General features: G+C 37.2%; 1 protein-coding gene and 1 long non-coding RNA gene across 2 annotated transcripts in view; one reads left to right on the top strand and one right to left on the bottom strand.

Moving 5' to 3' along the window:
- Window positions 1-8,714: 8,714 nt before the first annotated feature.
- The window catches only part of LOC139130061 (uncharacterized), a 44,209-nt gene continuing 32,512 nt past the window's right edge, over window positions 8,715-20,411 (bottom strand). Inside the window, exons 9-10 of the mRNA XM_070695782.1 lie at window positions 11,071-11,149; window positions 8,715-10,528 (exon numbers count right to left, since the gene is read on the bottom strand). Of these exons, the coding sequence (XP_070551883.1) occupies window positions 10,291-10,528; window positions 11,071-11,149 (317 nt within the window). The 3' untranslated portion in view covers window positions 8,715-10,290. The remainder of the gene's footprint in view (window positions 10,529-11,070; window positions 11,150-20,411) is intronic.
- On the top strand, window positions 11,339-18,753 carry LOC139129944 (uncharacterized). Its single transcript, XR_011551725.1, has 4 exons — window positions 11,339-11,646; window positions 14,903-15,024; window positions 16,262-16,338; window positions 17,945-18,753. It is a non-coding gene; the product is annotated as an uncharacterized lncRNA (long non-coding RNA).

The following is a 20,411-nucleotide window of genomic DNA, read 5'->3' as shown; positions in this document are numbered from 1 at the left end:
CTTATTGCATCAAATTGTAAAAGATTTATAAAAATATGTATTTTAGTTTAGGTAAATCGCATAACCGTACTTTTAGAACAATAATTGTTAAAATACTGAACTCAGGTATAGCCTTGAAGCTGTGATACTTGTAATTTTTTTTCCCTTTCTGGCTCAATATGCAAGTGTGCATTTCAGAAAAATCAGTGACAATCAGTAATAGTTCATTTATGTTTTTTTACTAAATTTATATTGGCCACTTTAGAGATACAAGGCGAACAGTAAATCGCCTCATTTTTTATGCTTAATTTTCTGCACTTTTATAGGGGAGATACTTTCTCCGGCGCAAAAGTTCAGGATGAGAAACGGTAAACGGTAGCCGACTGGTTTTGTGTGAGGCCTAGCAGCTAGGCGATGTTGCTGTGAGTGTGTGGGGGTTCGAATCCCGTTTGTGTTATTGTAAAAATTATATTTGAGAAACGCTATAATGAGTATCGTCGCTAGAGGGCAACCTTCACGCATGCGCTTTAGTTGTTATTTTAGGGATTTGCAAGGACAACCTGTACCGCCATGGCAGTGCTATTTTAAGTTAACATTTCCGTCTCACGGCCTTATCGCCAAAACTGTGGGCATAGCGTTTTTAGTTGGATGTCTGTGTAAAAGGACAGTGACAAAATCAAACTTGGAGAAGAAACATGTAATGAGCATGACCGGAAAATTCAGGAGTGAATGAGTTGTATTTTCTGTCAAAACGCACGAGACAACATTTTGACTTCGCGATTTTCAGCGATATAAACTAATAAGACACTAAATAATGTACGATTTGGTAAATCTAACTATTTATCTTTCAATTCGCCTAGTTATAATTAACATAAGTTGAATTCTCGATGAACTACAGGCGATATTTCTTTACAATGTGAAGCGCTAGATTTAGTGATTTTTTTTGAAATTTTCGCGTTCCATACCACCCACGAAGGAAAATCGATTTTGCGCGTCTCGGGTATCTGCGTCCGCACTGTACAGGGGCGTTTCTCCCGTGAAACTAACTCACGATTGCGCAGACTCAAAGGTAACGCGTTCAAACGCTAGGAAAACCTGGGCTGGGCTGCCAAATTCTAAATAGGTTTGTATGAAAAAGGAGAGAAACATGTGAAACTGCAAAAGATTTTAATTTTAGAAATTCACCGACTTGAACCAGGAACGGTGTGCTTCGTCTATTCATGAATGAATTACGGAAAAATCTAAAACTGAACTCTGATAAGATATAAAAGATTGTTTAAAGGGGAAGCCGTCGTCGGACACACGCAGGTGCGACTTTCTTGTTTACGAACAATGTATTTCACGCACTATATAGATGCATCATGATAGCTGTGGAAACGTAGATGACTAAAGTGCCAGCCTACTATGCAGAATAAGATAATCGATAATCTGGTTGATATTCTAGCTTCCGACTATCTCTCGTTTGCACCAAGCCGTACACGAGCCAAGCAGCGTTACAAGCTCCAGCAATTTAAGGTTGCAACTGAAATATATCTTTTTCTCTCTGCCGGCTGTCGTTGCCGATCCGAAGCACGTAGTTTGGCATTTTTCAAACAGGATTTATCAATAGTACAAATCTAGTTTTGGCGTTGGATGTTAAGTTTTTGAGCCACGTCTTCAGGCAGACTATGAAATATTGAAGCTGTGCTGGTTGGGCTAAATCTCTGATAAAACCCCTTAGCCGCCACGGTAGCCGGATTGGTTCAAACCTGAAAGGTCAAAGGAAAGCAGGGATGTAGAACCATTGAAGTGCTATACTCTCAAGCTGTGAAAGTCGGTTTAGTAGCCGCAGGTTGTAGTCGTTTGTGTCAAAAGCAGCCGACAAATCGAGAAGTTTCTGGAATAAGTACTGTAAAACTTTTTGTGCTTAGATTGCAAAGCTTCCAGTAGTGACTTGGAAGTGAGGAGTGACAGTGTTTGCTATGATTTTAGGAAGAATTAGTAAATTTGATACAATAGCTTTTTAGGCTATTGCTCACTTGAATAAAGTGATATATGTAATTCTCCAGACTGACAGTTGACGGCTTTGGTCGGAGTTCACTGTCTCTTCAAAGTGGAAAGATTCGCGACTGGTATCCTTTTTTCTATTTCCCGCGCTTCAACAGTACACTTTTGTTTCATTCCAGAACATACTTACTTTGCAGAAGCGGGGATGGGCGGGGGGGGGGGGGGGGTGGGGGTGGAGGGCGTCTGCGGCCCGATCGCTGTTGTTTCATGAAATTCATTGCAATGGCTGAAAATTATCTAAAGTAGTTTTCTTATAATTTTCATGATCGAAAAGACATATTTTACAATTTTTCGTGTTCGTATCGTCATAAAAACATGTTAAACAGTGACATGATTATAACGTCTCGTTGTATGACGTGGTGTTGCAGCCTGCCATACGATAAATCAACCAACCCACTACGTAGCCGGCGTGTGCAATTTAGCAGTCAGTAATTTTCACAATTTAATTATCGTAAAACAGGAAGTTCGCCCAGCTGTGTAACGCCATCCGATCATTACTAAACGCTATGAGTACATTTTATCGTACACATAAAATCATTTCACTATAGGCCTAAGCTCGATTTCCCATAGAAATCGATGGCGTCTAATGTACCAAAAAGGTTGCACACTTCTCTCAGGTTCAATTTTTTCAAATCTGAACCAATGATGGTGAAAAGCGGCACGGCGATCCTTTAATTGATATACAAAATTCCTGTGGTTTTTAGATTTCTGCATTTCTTCACGAAACTTGTTTTATTTGCATTTTATTTATTCCGATCACTGAAATATACCGGGGAAATATACTCTTGCCCGGAATAAAATGGCGATCTGACGGCGTTTACATACACAGAACAAGGGTCTCAAATTGGCGCATTGTAATCAGTAAGCGTCTCTTAAGCTGTACAGACCAAATACCTGTAAAGTTGTCGTAATTTATACAAAATTTTAGCGAATATGAACCATGAAAATTCCAGTAAACTGAAAAAATAACACAGAACGGAGGCAATCGTGCAGTGAACGTTATCGATCGATATTCTTTTGTCGGAAATTGATACATTGTTGTGTTGCATACTCGCAGGTCGTTCCCGGCTCACAGTGGCGGCAAACTAGGCCAAAGCGCGCAAAAATACACTGAAACGTAAAAGTATCACAAAAACTGAAAAAAATGTCGTCAATTTCATTTGAGTACAAGAAACCAACAGAAACCTTGATGTTATGGTAAATAAGTCAAAATATACGGGTTATTTGGGGAAATATTCATGGCATGACATGAATTACACGAGCAGCACCCAAGCAGATTTCGATCGATAATCTATTGAAAATAAATTGATACAATGTTCGCCGTTGTCAATAGCGACCGGCCGAAAGCGCTGTGCGTTAGGAATTATGCTTCGCAGAGTACTGGACACTCAAGGTACATAACCTTGAACTTCGGTAATAAAAGTTTTTCAACTCGCACCAGCTTGTAATAGACGAAAATAACGTCTCTCTTTTGTGGGAGTGAACAAACATGCACGATAGAGGGATTGCTCTTTTGTTTTGCCTGTCGATCATCAAAGAGAGTGGGTGATAATTCAAGGTATGTCCTATCTCAAAAGATGAGCGCTATGGTTAAGTTATTAGATAATTAGAACTTGAAAAGCATCAGCATGCTGGCCTTGGGCACTGGTCAGTTTCTTTGGCCTGTAGGGCGATGGATTCATGGGGGTCACCCGGGTTTTGACTTTGGTGATAGGGAGTCACCATGTTTTTGAAATGCCCACCCTTGGGGGTCAGTTTGTTTTTTAATATTAACACGGGCTCATACTTGCCTAAAATGCATCGTGTCAGCCACAAATTTCATCATTCAGTTGCATTTTTCGGCGCGCCCTTCGGTTGCGAAACTTCAATAATCAGACATATTTTTCAGCACACCTTACTTAAATATATATAACATACATATATCAGAGATATCTGTATGTTTAATATTTTCAGCGTGCTCTTCGAGCGCATTATTTTAATATATCAGACATGCAACTATTTTCCTTTGTGGCACAGATTTTCTGTAAAAAGATGCTTTTTATGACTAAAATAATAGTTCACAAAAGGCAGTTTTCGTCATTATTAGCTGTGCTTTTAATGGTTTCAATGTTAAAAGAAAAGTCCTCTCAGACACTGCACATATCAGATTTGGCTAAAATAGCTCTCTATGGCTTCTCAGGAGATTTAATTGGATGGCTGACAAGTCTTAAAACCCATCAAAGCTTTTGATTTACTGCTTTTTACTCTTTGATGTTAATGATTGACATCCATTTCTCGACAACAGTTCAGGCCATCTGGTTAAGCATAGTGTGAAATACATTCACAGTTCATTCAAATTACTATATTCAACCTTTAAAGTTGAGACTTTAAAATTCCTATCTTACAACTGACATGTATAATAATATATATATATATAATATATATATATATATATATATATATATATATATATATATATATATATATATATATATATAATTTATATTCCACATTTTGTTTTACCGTTTATCGAGTGGGGGTCACCCTGTTTTCAAAATTTGGAGTAGGCGGTCAGCCATTTTTTGACGTCGGCAAAAATAATCCACCGCCCCCAGGCCGAAGGAACTGACCAGTCCCTTAACTCCATGATTGCCTCCGTTGCGATATTCAAACCTATCGAGAAAGTCATGCCCTGTGACAGTCACTTAGTGTCATAGGTCACTTAGTGTCATAGGTCACTTAGTGTCATAGTGTCATCTGATAGCTTTGAAATTTGGTATACAGGTTCCAATAGATACACTACAAGATATTCATTGAAATTATGATGAAATCTGCAATTTTGTATTTTTGGGGCAATTTTTTCAATTTTTGTTAAAAAATGTGTTTCCCAAAAAGTACTGGTCTAACAGCTTTGAAATTTAGTATACATGTTTCTACAGATGAGCTAATTAATATGTTGAATTTCTAATGAAATCAGTACTTTTGTAATTTTGGGGCAATATTTGCCATTTTTGGTCAAAAACTGTATTTCCAAAACTACTCATCTGCTAGCATTGAAATTCGGTAAACAGGTTCCTACAAATGATCTTAATGATATTTCTTGAAAAAATGATGAAATCTGCAATTTGTTTTTTTGGGGTAATTTTTTCCATTTTTGGTCAAAAAATGTGTTCCTCAAAAATTACTGGTCTGATAGCTTTGAAATTTGATACGCAGGTTCCTACAGATGAACTAAATGTGATCTTTTGAAATTATGATGAAATATATACAATTTTGTATTTTGGGGGCAATTTTTGCCATTTTTGGTCAAAATATTTGTTTCTCAAAACCTGCAAGTCGATAGCTTTGATATTTGGTATGGAGGTTCCAAAGGATTATTTTAATGTATGATATATTGAAATTATGGTGAAATCTGCAAATCTTATTACTGGGCTCAATGAAATGTCGACAATTTATTGGTAGTAATTTTCAAATTTTAGAGAAGATTGGCCTGTTTTTCATGGTATGAGTCGTTAATCGCACCTCGTAGGTGAGCTGTTACAGTTGTAATCACAACACTTATGGTCAGGAACTTGTAAACATCACGATATATATATATATATATATATATATATATATATATATATATATATATATATATATATATATATATATGTATATATATAATCTGATTTAACAGTATTGATTGTGTGTAGCTTTTCTAGTACGAATGATTGCATCGTCTGCTTATGTTAGAGTATATCGATGTTCTGATGATAATCGACCATGACATAGCAAATGTGTAAGAGTGCACGTGACGTCGGTAATTCAGTAGTTATTTCATGACATTTTAAACGGAAAGATTGCACGTGATAAGCAGAACTTGTCTTGATGACGTCATTAGTGAGATCTTTGTATTCCCCAACGTATTGATTCCTTTGAGACATTCGCCTCGTAAGTATCACATCGAACTCCACAATAACGGCTATGTCGACCTATGACCGCGATGACATACTGCTCATCCATTTTTATTCATCAAACTCAATAAACAGACACTGAAGCTGTAATGAACTACAGGTACATTAATTTGGGATTTCATCCATCTATGACCTCATACAAATGGTAATTTCATTTTTTCTAAAAGCTGTTTATGTGGTCATTCATACCTGAACATTCTAAACCATCACTTTTCTTAGTCAAGTTCAATTTTTGTGACTTTGATACCTCAGCCGCGATCCATCACGCTTTAATAAGTAGGAGGCGCCGCTTTAAACCGCACTTGAGGCATGTACTTTCCTTAATGGCTGAGATTTTCGAAATTGTGTCCTCCTCTAATTGTAAAAACCAAAGTAGCCCGCATCAATAAGAGTTTTCAGGCACACAAATTACAAATTCCTACCGACTCTCCTCATTTGACATAGTTTCTTCAACAACAATTAATTCCACCAAAATACTGACTGTCCACTCGATTACACATGTATGCCGTGAACTAATGTGATCAGAGGAAATTCCTAATATATCATTCAGCATTTAAAAGACCATTTGCTATTACAATAAACATTTCTCGATCAAAAAAAAATCCTTTTTGTGCCAATTAAAATATTTAGGTTGTGTGGTAATGTTGTCAGTGCAAGTGAATTCCACTTTTGTAGCAGAAATTGTAACTGAAGAGATATTATTTAAGGTTTAGCGTAAAATTTGGACAAACCGAGTTTTCGTTTCTGTATGCGTCTACACGCAGTATCCTTTAAGTTCTGGATACGTGGATTTTCACGGCTAAATTTCTTATACAGTGCCATATCAAGCTCAGGTAATTCAAGTTCATTTAATCACGATGCCTTTAATCGTTTTGTCCTTAATAACGTTTTGATATATCATATCAAGAATTCCATTCACTCTATACGAGTGGTAATAAATTTAGCCCTTACTCAAACCATCCTGACATTTTACGACTGGTGAAAAACATACCTCTATCTAAATTAAGAAAGCTACCTACCTTGAACAGTAAAGTCATTCTTACCTTTCGCAGCGGTAAAAACCTGAATGCTAGCTGTATAAAGAAAGAAGGTAGCCTTCGCTATTCGGGCACATATTTTCAATCACGACCGTCCAATCCAGTATGAGCAAATTGGAAATATAACTGTCAAAACAATCCTGAATTTCCTGGTCAAAAGTTTGAAACATTCGACAGGGTACTACTCAATGCGCCCTCACCGTCGTTAAATTCAATTTAATGTCCTCTGGGGCATTTTTTGCACTGTAGTATTTTATGTGACCGAGTAAGTTTCAGATTTCTGTGACTCTGATGTAATTTTACATTTCGTTGTAATTGCATGGGATTCTTTGGAGGACATTAATGATTTTACTACTTACAGTATATGAGTAAATCCAGTAACCTCAGTCTCTTGAGTAAAAATGATTTAGAGAGAGGCACATCCACAGGATCCCATGAGAACAGTGCGAAGTATCTCGCATTGCAATTTGTAAATTTCCGCTTTATCAGATGACAGGATCTTCGTTCATTCATCAAATACTTGTTGCCGCTATTTTTGTATGCTAACGCCATAAGGTTAGTTGAGCGAATGCTATACGCATACACATGAACACTACATGCTCCAGTGGTTAGAAAGTTCACAGCGCTACTATTGCAACCAGTGTAATAATTAGTAAACCTGCGAATGAACAGTCAACACGTTGAAGATCTCTAACATTTGAAAAAATAATCTCGTGTAATGTCAGTTTCACCGCCTCATAAATATCAATACAAAGCCGAACAGCAGAACAAGTACCGACTGCAACGAGACAAATATGAACAAATATGAATATGATATGAACGCACACTTACACCCCGTGGGTTTAAACTTGGACAAGTTGGATACCTTAGGCCCACATGTACAAGGTGCACGTGACAATTCATAGAAAGCAGATGTAAGAGTAAGTGTGTTTACTCAAGTCAGATACATATTGAAATTCAGGAATTTAAGAGACAACACAGTACCACACATAAAAGCAGCATGTTATTTGGTAAAGCAAGGTCGTTATGTAGTTCCGATATATGGAACTATGATGGTGCACAAGTCGTGAATAGATTGACAAATACTGTGGCCATTTTTTGTTGACGATTAGGATACACCGCCCTCTATGATTCTTCATAGTAATGCCATTCATCATAAACAAATATTCATATTGCTCACAGATGACCAGCTTTGCAATCATTCAGGTCTCACTGGCGACAAAGTCAGCTAGGTGTTGCTCTTCTCGGCTTTTGCATTGTAGATTGAATTTCATTCTAGAGGTATGTGTTATTGATGGATGACTTCTTTGCACTCAATTGCAGGACCCTGCAACCCTTCCGTTTATTAAATGCATTTGTCTGCCTTGAGTTTTACATGGTTTGTAGGGTCTGTACACAGTAAATATTATATGAGTGTTAAAAATTTCTCGCAAAATTCATGTCCAAATAAGGCTATACAGTTCTTTTAATACGTTGTAAATGATTTTTAACATTTATTAACATAACGGTTGACACAGTTACATGTATCCATGTCTACTATATAAAGTACAACCTTGTTTACACAAACTAAGAGTAAAACAATTTCATGCAATCAAAATGTGGAATTCAAAGCTTCACTAAAGATGATCCCGCCCTGCAAAAGGCATATTGAACACATCACTATTCAAAACTACGGAAAATTCCAACCTCAGTAAATATACATATTAGCATAATAGAAGATTGTCATCGTTTATGTACAAAAACTATACATGTTGTACGATGACAGAAATCGTCTCATTTCTAATCTCGAGGTATGTTTCTTAAGGTAGAATGCGCCTCGGGGACAGATATTCTGACTCTCAAACTTTTACAATTCTTTTCTGATCTACCGCTTGTTAGGGCTCATTTAAGAGGTTTTGGTGCACAAAAACCTTTCACGGTCTTAGTTTTTTGAAAATCGAAAATTGTTTTTTCCCCTATACATTTAACACAAGGATGGCGGCTATTTTGAATTTCATATCTCGGTAAAGTTTTGGTAATTTGTTTCTCTAATACGAAAATTTGACCCTCAATTTTTACTCTTGAATTTGAAAGGGAAAGGATGAAATATTCAATGAGGAAAGTTTGAGCAAATGTCTAAGTTTTTAGCTTTCAAGGCTCACACAACCTTAATGTAATCTGAGAACAAAAGTGATATAACGTAAGCTTTAAGAATCATCATGTGATGGGGTACATGTGCACAAACAATTGATTGGAAGTGTAGTGGAAACTGGAACCAGTCTCGCGAATTGATATGCTCTGAAAGGAAGCCTTTTCTTCGGTTGATGGAACAGTGCTCATGCATCTCCAGTTCTAGGTGGGCTCTTCTGTTTGAAAATTATTACCTTTTGTTGTTCACAAAAGGGAAATTTAGTTTCTACATCAAACTCAACATATGATGGTTGCCGTATATGATTTCAAACACATAGCAACGGGTTTAGGTAGCACCCAGTAATAGAAAGGGGAACGAACAGTTACATTAGTCTGAATATTTATACAAGTATATAAGTGAGAATAGTTACTGTACTATATATGGAAAAAAAATGCACAATTGTCAACATAGCTCGTATTAAAAGATATTTTTGTTGACAATGAGAAATTCAAATGTGCAAAACTTACTTTATCAATAAAAAGATACTTTATTATATCTACTTATTGCGTTATGACGATACTCAGTCATACATTAGGTCTCAAACCTCTGTATCAATAACTCACGCAATTTTTACAGTTTTACCTTCCAAGCAAAATAGTTTCCTTTTTCTTATCATCACTTTACTGTTATAAAAACACACGAAGGGATACAATAAAGCTGAAGTGTTATAATATGTGTACCAATTTAGCTGCGTTTCGTTTGACATGATTGCAGGGGCTTCGGTAGTCCGCCTGTAGTTCTACAGGCTTTTAATCGCCTTTTACTTTAAAAAAAGTGATCTCGATGTAAATCCACCGGAAGCCAGAAAGTGAAATGAACAGTCAATACATTTGATTTATAAAGTACAGATAAATGATTCATTTGGGAATAGATTGTCTACCAGGTACAAATCTAATCCAGAAATTACTGACAAGTTCAATCATAAATGACAACATTGAATAGTCCGTTCAGATATTCTAATCATCGCCATAGCTTTCATTTTCAGTCACGTGCTGCACATTAATTGTCAATCGACTCCCAAGCCACCATTATTTACGTTGTTGATTTGGTTGTTAGATTCCTTTAGAATAGCTTAATTGGACCAGTTCGCCACTGTTTGTACTGTGGCATAATCAGCTTCTGTTTAGACGTCGTCTTCGGCTTTGCCTGCTGAGTCGTATGCTATGTTTTCCACAATGCTGGATTGGTAAGAGTGTTCAGGTTTGTGTGAGTGTCCTGAGATGCCTTGGCACGTGTCTTCAAAGTTGTCTTGCTGTTGACTGGAAACCGGATCTATGGATCTGTCACGAGTTTCATGTGGATGAGTTTCAGTGACCTCGTAATCTCCTTGCACAACATTATGTTGTGAATTACTAGACTTCCTGTGTAATGTTAATCATAAAAGTAAACAGAAACCAAAATAAATATATGAATCATTTTACCATCTGTAATGATACATTTTATCTATATAATAATGTGTATAATAATATATAATAATGTGTATGTATGTATGTATGTATGTATGTATGTATGTATGTATGTATGTATGTATGTATGTATGTATGTATGTATGTATGTCCATGTATGAGTACGAACTTACATAAATCCATCCATCCATCCGTCAATCAATCCATGCATTGATTGATTGATTGATTGATTCATTCATTCATTCATTCATTCATTCATTTATTCATTCATTCATTCATTTATTCATTAATTTATTCATTCATTCATCAATAGTAGGGTGACAACGCATGTATTATACCACTTTGTCAATGGACATTTAGCAATAAAATCAATCCATTCCTTGTAGGTGTAGCTGAGACATTGGACATTGCAGATCATATCCAAACGCTATGCATAGTTTCTAATATCTCACAAATTCTCTATGCAAGAGTTGAGTTTCGAATGAAAAACAACGAACCTTCTGCAAATACACACCGCTAGGAAAATCACAGCAGTTATTCCTATGATCGCAGTTATTGTTGAACCCACGATGGTACCTGTTGAATAGTTCAGAAATGGGAGTATCATATGGCACTGCAACATTGTAACCTGAATTGTCGTTTAATTTGTGAGACAAAAATATTACAGGGTACCATGCAATTTGCAAGGATCCAACCATTATCGCAGGATATGAGGCACGATTCATTTATGCAAATGAGATTTTGGGTAGCGAAGGGTAGCGGAGGTAGCGGATCATAATTTCAAAGTTTCATCTATTTGTATCTTCTTAGTAATTGTTTAAAAGTATAGTACTTGCTTAATGTCAAACAATTACACCAAACTATCAACCTTTAACGTGTCAATTAAGCCCAACACGGCACGCACTATATTCTGAACTCGGATGGTTATGTCTGCCGTGTGTGCGTAACTAGTGCGAACAGCTTCAGCCAGCTGGACCGACTGTACAGCCACGGTCGTGGAGGGTCGCGGTACAGCACATCTACCGAACACTAACTACGTTCCCGGTTTTTGTTCAAGTTAAAGAAAGATAGTGGTAAGTGCCTACTGCTTTGTATTCCTATAAGACACTGTGCGGCTGTTATGAAGCTAATAACGTTAACCCTTTCCCGATTTTTGTCGCGGGTAACTTGTGAGCTGCAGTGGCTTCTACCAGTCACTCGACCCACGCTCGACCCCTGACCGTTTCGACCCCTTCTGTATGAATGAAACTTGTATCATTATCATCTCGAAAGTACGTCCTCAGATTTTTCGATGCTCATAGCACTTTGAAAGACTTTAGTGGAACCTTGTAACGTCGGGAACGCACCCGAATGGCTCGACAGATACATTGTGTGCGGTGGGACGCCGCATAACGCCGGGAACACACAGCACGGTATTCAGGGCACAGTTACGTGTGGTTCATTACACAGCGGCCGCGGTTATGCATACCACGGCCCCCGTGTAATTCTGATGCAGGGCCAGGCCGGCATACCACGGCCGCCGTGTAATTCTGATGCAGGGCCAGGCCGGGCCGAATAAAAAGAGGTCAGTCAGTTGCGAGCTGGGCCAGTAGGAGTATGGTTATATGATGAGACTACAATATTCTTCTCTTTTCTAGGTCTCGCTAAGCAATGTCAATGTCATTCATGAGCGCGATGTTTGCAAACTTCCTTCCGCCATGGAGGTTATCTCGCTTCAACGCTAACTACACGATGACATCGGCCGGAATGTGGTACATCGTATTTTGCTTTCCATTAAAATACCTTTGAACCTACGATTTACTACCGTCAAACCATAGCATAAAACGTTATTCATCCAACGATCAATGATTAAGTCATTGTTACTGCCAATTTATACCTCTCGATCGTACTCCCTACCCGCGATCTGTTGAAAGGGTGAGGTCGACCAATGTGTTTTTACGTCAGACGTTCTCGTTGTTTACTGAATGTTCAACAAAATAACATAAAAAAACTAAATTGGCATGCATATAACAGCATCTGTTGACTGTGAAGAGAAAATGTACGCAATGTAAGTGGTAGACCTCTCCCACTGGCCGAGTTGGTCGGCGCGGGCACTGGCCGAGCTCGCAACTGGCAGACCTCTCAGGTTACCGGGCGGTGTCCTTGCTGTGTGTTCCCGGCCTTGTATGGCCTCCCCATATAACTCTTGGAACACACAGCATTGTACGTAGGGCTAGGCCGGGTCCATCAAAGTCGCCAAAAACCATGAACAGTCTGCGCGCTGCACTTGGTCGTAAAAGTGTCTCCGCATTTTGTGTATCGAAACAGCTAAATTGTTTGTTTTAGAAGCCAATTTTCCCAGGAAAGATACATGATCTATTCAGTAAAACGTCATGAAACAAGAAAGATATGACAAGGTAGAGGTGAGCACAACAAGAGAGTGTGAAATATTGGGGTCGAAACGGACAGGGGTCGAGGTGACTTAGTCCGAGTCCTACTGCAAACGGTGCACGTCTGGGCCCATGTCCAACATGCGCTTCCACCGGAAATCTGGAGATTTTTGGAGACAGAGCTCACTCTTCTTTTGTTCAGTTGTCGCTTGATTCTTCGCTATTCGTTCAGCCCTTTACCCAGTGAATGTAAACCTTTACCATTGGCATCACATTGCCTTTGACTGTGCATTCGAATCCAGCTTAGAATACCTGGGCCAGTCCAAACATTCAATAATTGTTGTATTTTTAAGTATCTTAAATTAAGGAATGCTCTTTCCCCTATATATTTCCTCTTTGTCTACATATAATATATTTGAAGTTTTTCTATGGGCCTGGGTGAAAGAGATTTTATTAAAACATTATATCATCAAGTGAAGTAAGAATACGTAGATTATATGTTAATATTATAGTATTCTTGGGAGTTTGAAACTAAATCTTGGCTAATAAATATAAAGTTCACGAGCAATAATTATTGTTTATCGAGCATATCCTTTGGAAAAAAAATAATCAGAAAGTCAGCCATGCTGAAGGGGTAAGCCTGATTTATGTTTCACATTCCATAATCATGTACCAAGTTCCCAGGTCTTATGGTTTGCGATTCACTCAGAATTTAATTCAGACGTGTGGCTGACTTTGCTGAGAATAAATCGACATGGAAGCATGAACAATCTTTATTTCCTGGCATGCTGTACTATCAAAACATTTTCAAGATTTCAGTGTGTTAACGCTCATGGTATGTTTTAATTCCCAATAACAATCAAAAGCTATGTTTCTTGTACCAAACTCAACTGAGGGAGACTTCAGTAATTATGAGCAGTTTATGAGCAGGGGTCGGGGTGTTAATTGGTATGCATGAGATTGCCAAAGGAGACCCTCCCATCCCTTTTTTTCTCAAATTCTGCCCCCCCCCCCCCAAGTCTGTATTCACAAATCCAATGAAACCGTCCTTTTCTTAACATCAAGACGGCAAATTCTCTGACATATTTGGGAATAGCAATTCTGTTTACATATTAATATAATAAATCTTGTAAATCGCAACATCAAGGTCTCCACGATTGGATTGAAAAATTGTGCTGCCTCATTTCCATATTTTAGCATAACATTAGCATACTATCTGCCTAAAATTTGAGTACCTGTCACAACTTTCCTAAACGTGTCACTCTACTCAGTAGACATGATGATCACATTATGAATAGACTCTCAAAAAGCAATTGAGAATAACAACTTTGTAACTACATGGAACTTCACTGTGTATCAAGTGAAGTTACATGTAGCATGAAGCTGGTCAGTTTTCTAGAAAAAAATTTTCTTTGAAATTGAAACACTTTGTAAGAGTATTGACTATGATAAATACCAAACGTTTTATTCCTTCAAAAACTACCGCAAAAATACAGAGTTGAAAGAAAGTCACATTCCAAAGTGGCCTTATTTTGTTACATGTTTTGTAAGTGGGTAATTCCAACACTCAGCTAGCTGCCATACTTAATGGGCCTGTGGAGAACTGTGATTATGAAATACAATTTTATACTCTTTTAATGGGGTCCAGTGAGCTGCTGTAAGTTTGATGAAATTTTAAAAATTGCAGTCTGTGCTATTTAAAGGGGAAATTTACCAAGGCTGATTTTCACATGTGTGCTAGCTTCTAGGTTGCTATAATATGGGAAAGCCATTTTTGCCATTTATAACAAAAACGGGTAAAATTAGTCACAGAAGTGGCAGTTTAGGGCTTCATCAATTTGATTTATTTTGAATCATGGGGGGAAAAGTGCCAAGGTTGTAGAAGTGGTGATCAAGACTCACAGTCATTAGCTTTCATTTTGAACTCACTGCGGTGTGTATGTGATTTGTTCTTTTAAAGCTATAGGAGTTGGGTGAAGATGTTGTCATGGATACCTGTCCTAGGACACTACCATGGATCCCAGTCCTGAGATCGCTGTCATGAATTTCTGTCCAAAGGATGTTGATCATAAAAGTGATATTGTAAGTTCTGAATAATTTTCCTAATGCAGTATAAATATATGCCAGATAGATTCAGATAGTATCATGCATCTAGAAGTCATGTTATCATGGTACAAATACTTCGCAACAGTATGTGTGTACAAATAGGAATAAATAAGACCATTTTATGCATTTGTTGTTGTTACTTCCTTGTTTTGTCGTAGTTGAGCAAAGGCACTTCTGCAGTTGTGGACTCAAATAACCAATGGCTCATTTGCATATCAACCAATCCGATCACTTCAAAAAAAGATAAACAAGATGTCATCAACATCAAACACTCACATGATGAACTACATGTATACTGTACATAAATTTCATTCCAAAGTATCCCTTTGTTTGCTTTTCAATCGTTTAGGCCAAAAACGGAGTTGGTTTCTCATCATCGAACTTATTAAATAGACCAACTGCATCAACCTCCCTCCTAAAATATCAGGGGCTGTGCCATATTCATGTAGCTAAAACTATCAATTGCCAAGAAAATTGCAAACATGATAGCCTGTGCATGTTTTGTAAATAAACTTTTTCCTGGTGCCTTGGGATTCATCAACTGTCTCAGAATGCTGCACATGCTCTTGTTCTTGCATCTTGCAAATTTCTTAGGGGCATGGTGCTCACAGAACATGAAATTGATGAACTGGAAGATCAGGCTTCATTACAGTCTAGAGTGTTTTAACTGAAGGAAATTTGGCATTGTAAATAGATCACGTCTCCCATACAAAGTCATTTGAAAATATGAGAATGAAAGTTACCTTGTTTTTTAAAAGCTTGTCATTTTTAGCCTTCTTTCTCGACAATCATGATTTGGGAATATTCTCTTTGTTAATTTTTTTTTACAGATAGTAAAACTTGTGAAGCAAAACATTTCCCATACGGTGCATTTTAATATATCCTTGAATATTTGAAGGTCCCTGAAGACAGAGATACTGTACACATGATTTTTAGACTAAAGCTCTTACAACATATAAAGCCAAGTGGTTGAAAATACATATACTTTTGGCTCAATACTGCTTTTTACTGACTGTGCAGGTGGGAAAGTGATACTGTCTGGCAGGTACTCCCAAATCATGATTGAGTAGTGCTCATAAGTTATCTCTTCTTCTGCAATGTCAAATACAGACATTCTGCATTTCTAAGATGGATATTCAGTTACATGACTTCAGGTAAAAATATTTAGTTTTGCTAAATGATTTATACATGATGTATGCTTTTTTTTGCTTAGCTTCAAGGGAAAAGATGCAAAGGAAAAGAAAGCACCATGTTCTTCTGGAAATGAGAAAGAGAAGCCATATAAAACTGGTCAGTGAATTGTTAATGATATAGTATAGTGCCAGTGTACTGAGTGGTTGTAAGGACAACACAGTACATGTACATGTGCTTGCCAGTTAAGTTGTGAGTTACCTGAAATTAAATAATTTCCTTTAATTCTTAAATTAAGGGGAATATTTTTAGTAACTTTCAGTCATTAGGCCTACAGCCAGTCAGTATGTTTCTAGATATAGACCTCATTTATGCACACTGGAGGGATGAATTATCATTGATAGGGTTTCTTTGTTCCTCTCACTCATGGTAGCTTAGGATGTGGAACTGACGTGAAGTAATGATGATATTAAACTGTGGAATTTTATTCTCCTTCCCAAGTTTTCTGCAGTAATACCTCTTCTTGACCTTTATCCTGTCCTTTCTTCCCTTTTAAGTGAGGTATAAACTGCTTTTGTGAAAAGATCTCCACCATCTCTGAGTCTGATCCTGTCACATCCAGGTTCCATTAGATATGTGTATAAATAGGTTGCATATATTCATATCATCAAAACCAGATACTGTGGTATCCAGGGAAATTCAGTGAAACCTTTTTTGTATTGATAATTTTTAAAAACAAACTATACAATCTGAGTTGACTGCAACCTATCTATTCAGAACAAATGTCAGACACTCTGTTTGTTCCCTCAGAACAGTAGCTGTAAGTTTTGATGATTTTGTAATTAATTTTGTTCTTAATTGTACCAACTGCACTGTCTTTTTCTATTGCAAAAAGCGTGTTGCATGTCCAGTGTTTAACTTGTGAAGACAGCATATATCATATATGAAATTGTGATTGTTAGCAAATTAATTTTAGTCCACACCAAAATTTACAGTGCACTTTGATTAGGTGAAAACTTGACATTTCAAGGGAGAAGAAAAGATAGTTTAGTTGGTACAAAAACATTTTTTTTTTTAAATCAGAAAAGTAACAGGTGTACTGTCCCTTTAATTAAACTTAAATTAAGACTGTCTAATGATGTGTGTTTTTGTGATGTCTATACAAATGTGTAGTTTATGTATTACAGCTAATCAAACCAGTCTCAAAGTGGCCTTTTAGTTAGGATGTAGTGGATGCTAAATGTAGCTTTTATCTATACTGTATTGCATTATTCAAGTTAAATTCCATAGAAACTATGTCAGTTAAGCAAGTGATTTCCCTCCATTCAACCCCCTGCTTCAAAATCTGAGACAGTACCACAGACTGCTTTGCTTTAACAAGGTATATCTGTGTGATTGTTTGCTTTGAATGGGATCTTTAAAATCGGTTCCTTTGGAAGACTTTGCCATGGATTTTACTTTGTGGGAGGGCTTTGGAAGGAATTATCATGGGGTGAATATTAGACAATGTGAGGGGTTATACTCAAGTGTAGGCTATCATTGAACAACACTAATTTTGATGCCTGGCAGTATCTTGACTCCATGTAATCCTCTTTCTAACAGGCTCCATAGACAAACCATAGAAATAAATACCACTTGGGAGAAAGAGGATTAAACAAACTGACATCCTGAACATGAAAAGAGTTTCAAACAATGATCAAAGTTCAGTGTCCTCATGTCTCTAATTTTTAAATTGTTCAATTTCTCATTTCTTACCTTTCCATAGGAAGGAAGCATGCTACATTCATGGATGAAAAGTACCACTGACTGAGGCTGAGGAAGAAGCCATTGACAGGCACTTTTTGTCACAGTAACAAAGTCTGAAGCTGAAAAATACCCAGTGCAGGGAAAAGTTTTGTACAACAGGGACTGGAAATAACTGAAATGGCATGTTAAAAGCTGAGCCATAGCATTAGGAAAGCAAACATTTACAAGAGACTACAGTTTCACTATCACTATAGACTACTCCTAGGCAATGCAAATGCAGGATCATATTAATTATCACACTGGTATGATTAGTCCAATCCCCATGTGGATTGCATCTTCATATAAATGATACATACATGTACAAAGGAGTAAAATTGATGGATGATGTAATTCTTACAAACTTAAATAGCTTTTTAATCCCTATAGACACAAGGACAATGTATTGGAGCATACATATATGCAATGTTACTTTCTTTCTGATATTATCAAAATTTGCCAGCCATTATTATTTTCATGTCTGGAGCTATTACTTTGGCATGTGTGAACTGAGGAAAGTGCACCATGACCCACGTATGTCCAGTGATTGTCTTCAAATGTGATAAGATTTGAAATGTCAATGTGTTGGCCTGCTATCTGTTTAATTTTTTATCATACAAAGGGCAATACAGAAAAACAGCAATACTTTGTTGGTGATTTTGAGTCTTCTCACTGAATTGCAAGCACAAACATTGAGAATTTCAAATAAGATTTCATTCAAACATATTCCTTTTTATCACATGCAAGAGGTCTCTATATATTTCAATTAAAGCACCTATTTACCAATTTTAACTGTATCATCTTTCGTGAGTTCTTTTTCAGGGGTGTCAAGTTACATAATGTTAGTTGCATTATGGGTGAACAAGTTCAACATCACCTTAGAGTTTGACGATGTTGAGTATTGTGACTTTGATGGAAAAATGCCTTTACAGATATTTTCTTTGCATGTGTGTTTCATCTTTCATGTAGTGAGAATCAGCGCTATACAATATCTTCCTTTCACACTAATTTTGCTCCTGAAGCACAACACTTCTTACAGACTGCTTCATAAGGGGAGAACCATTTGATTTTGGGGGGGGGTATGGAGGAAATGGGTATGGGAGCAATTTTTTTTTCCTGTCACAGTGACAGCAATTTTTTTTTCTACTGTAAGAGCTGCATCAATTTTTTTTTTTTCAAATGGAGTAGCAATGCAAATTTTTTTTTCTTTGTCATCAAGTTTGTGATGCGTTGTATATAAGGGAGCCGTCATTATTTACGGCCTGAAACTCAGAAATTTCAAGTGACACCCCCCCCCACCCCCCCCCCCCCCCGTCAAGCATGATGAATATGAGTAACTCCACTCTCTAACTCTGAAATTTTGACTGATCCCCCCACTTAGAAAAGTTAAATACATGTATTTGTAAAATTTACAAAATACAGCAATTTAACAGTAAAGACCTTTGAAATCCTGATGTACTCTGCTAGACTATCATCAGTTATCTCATGATGGTTCAAAAAAGGTGAACCCATCAAAATGAAATTGCAAGTCACAATAAAATAAAGATATAAAAGCTCACGCAGTATCTAACCATATAGTATATTGTTTAATTTGGATGGATATTATGACAGGGTTTTCACTAGGATATCTGACCGGGCAGAATTTGAAAGTACAGGGGGAGAACACGTGAGAGGCTTAGGGGGAAAGTGTCACAGGGGCTTTCCCCTATCTTGCATGGAAAGTTTAAGATATTGATGTGTGCAATGGTGCAGTTTGGTGCGATCTGAGAGGTGTTTTTTAATTTTTTTTTACTAAGTGAAACTGTTAGAACACCCCAAGGGAGAGAGCACGAGAGGGGGTTTCCCCCTCTCGTATTGGAAATTTTGGGAAATTGATGTGTTTAATGGTGCAATCTGAGAGGAGTTTCAGGTTATTTTGCATTTTTAAAACTGTTTGAAAATGACATTGAACACTGCAATATTTTTTTACATTTTATGCATGATCAGTGTTTGTGTCACAATATTCAACAACCAAACAATGACAATACAATTTGTGAAAAACAAGTTCTGTTTGCCAGAGACTGAAGATAAATCAATATACAGGAACGGAAAATTTGTGACATTCTTGTGTCATTTCTCCAGCTGCCAGCTTCTAATGAAAAGCATGAATATGGTATGTTTAACTGTCAAAATGGTCATTGAACTGAGGTAAATGAAAACATGTTTCTGTGATAATAAAGGATGAATTCACAACAGTTCAGTTTTGTCCTAGATCCTGTGAAAATTTGAGAAATTGATGTGCGCCACGGTGCAGTGTAGTGCAATCCGATAGGTATTTTAAATTTGTCTTTTACCAGTAACACTGTTAGAAGAGCCAAGGGGGGGGGAGAGCAACGAGAGGGGGTGCCCCCCTCTCGCATTGAAAATTTTGAGAAATGGATGTGTGCAATGGTGCAATCTGAGATGTGTTT

The sequence above is a fragment of the Ptychodera flava genome, chromosome 1, assembly GCF_041260155.1.
Source record: "Ptychodera flava strain L36383 chromosome 1, AS_Pfla_20210202, whole genome shotgun sequence".
Taxonomy (NCBI): Eukaryota; Metazoa; Hemichordata; class Enteropneusta; family Ptychoderidae; genus Ptychodera; species Ptychodera flava.
Note: the sequence above shows the minus strand (reverse complement) of the source record. Positions and strands in the feature narration are given on the sequence as shown.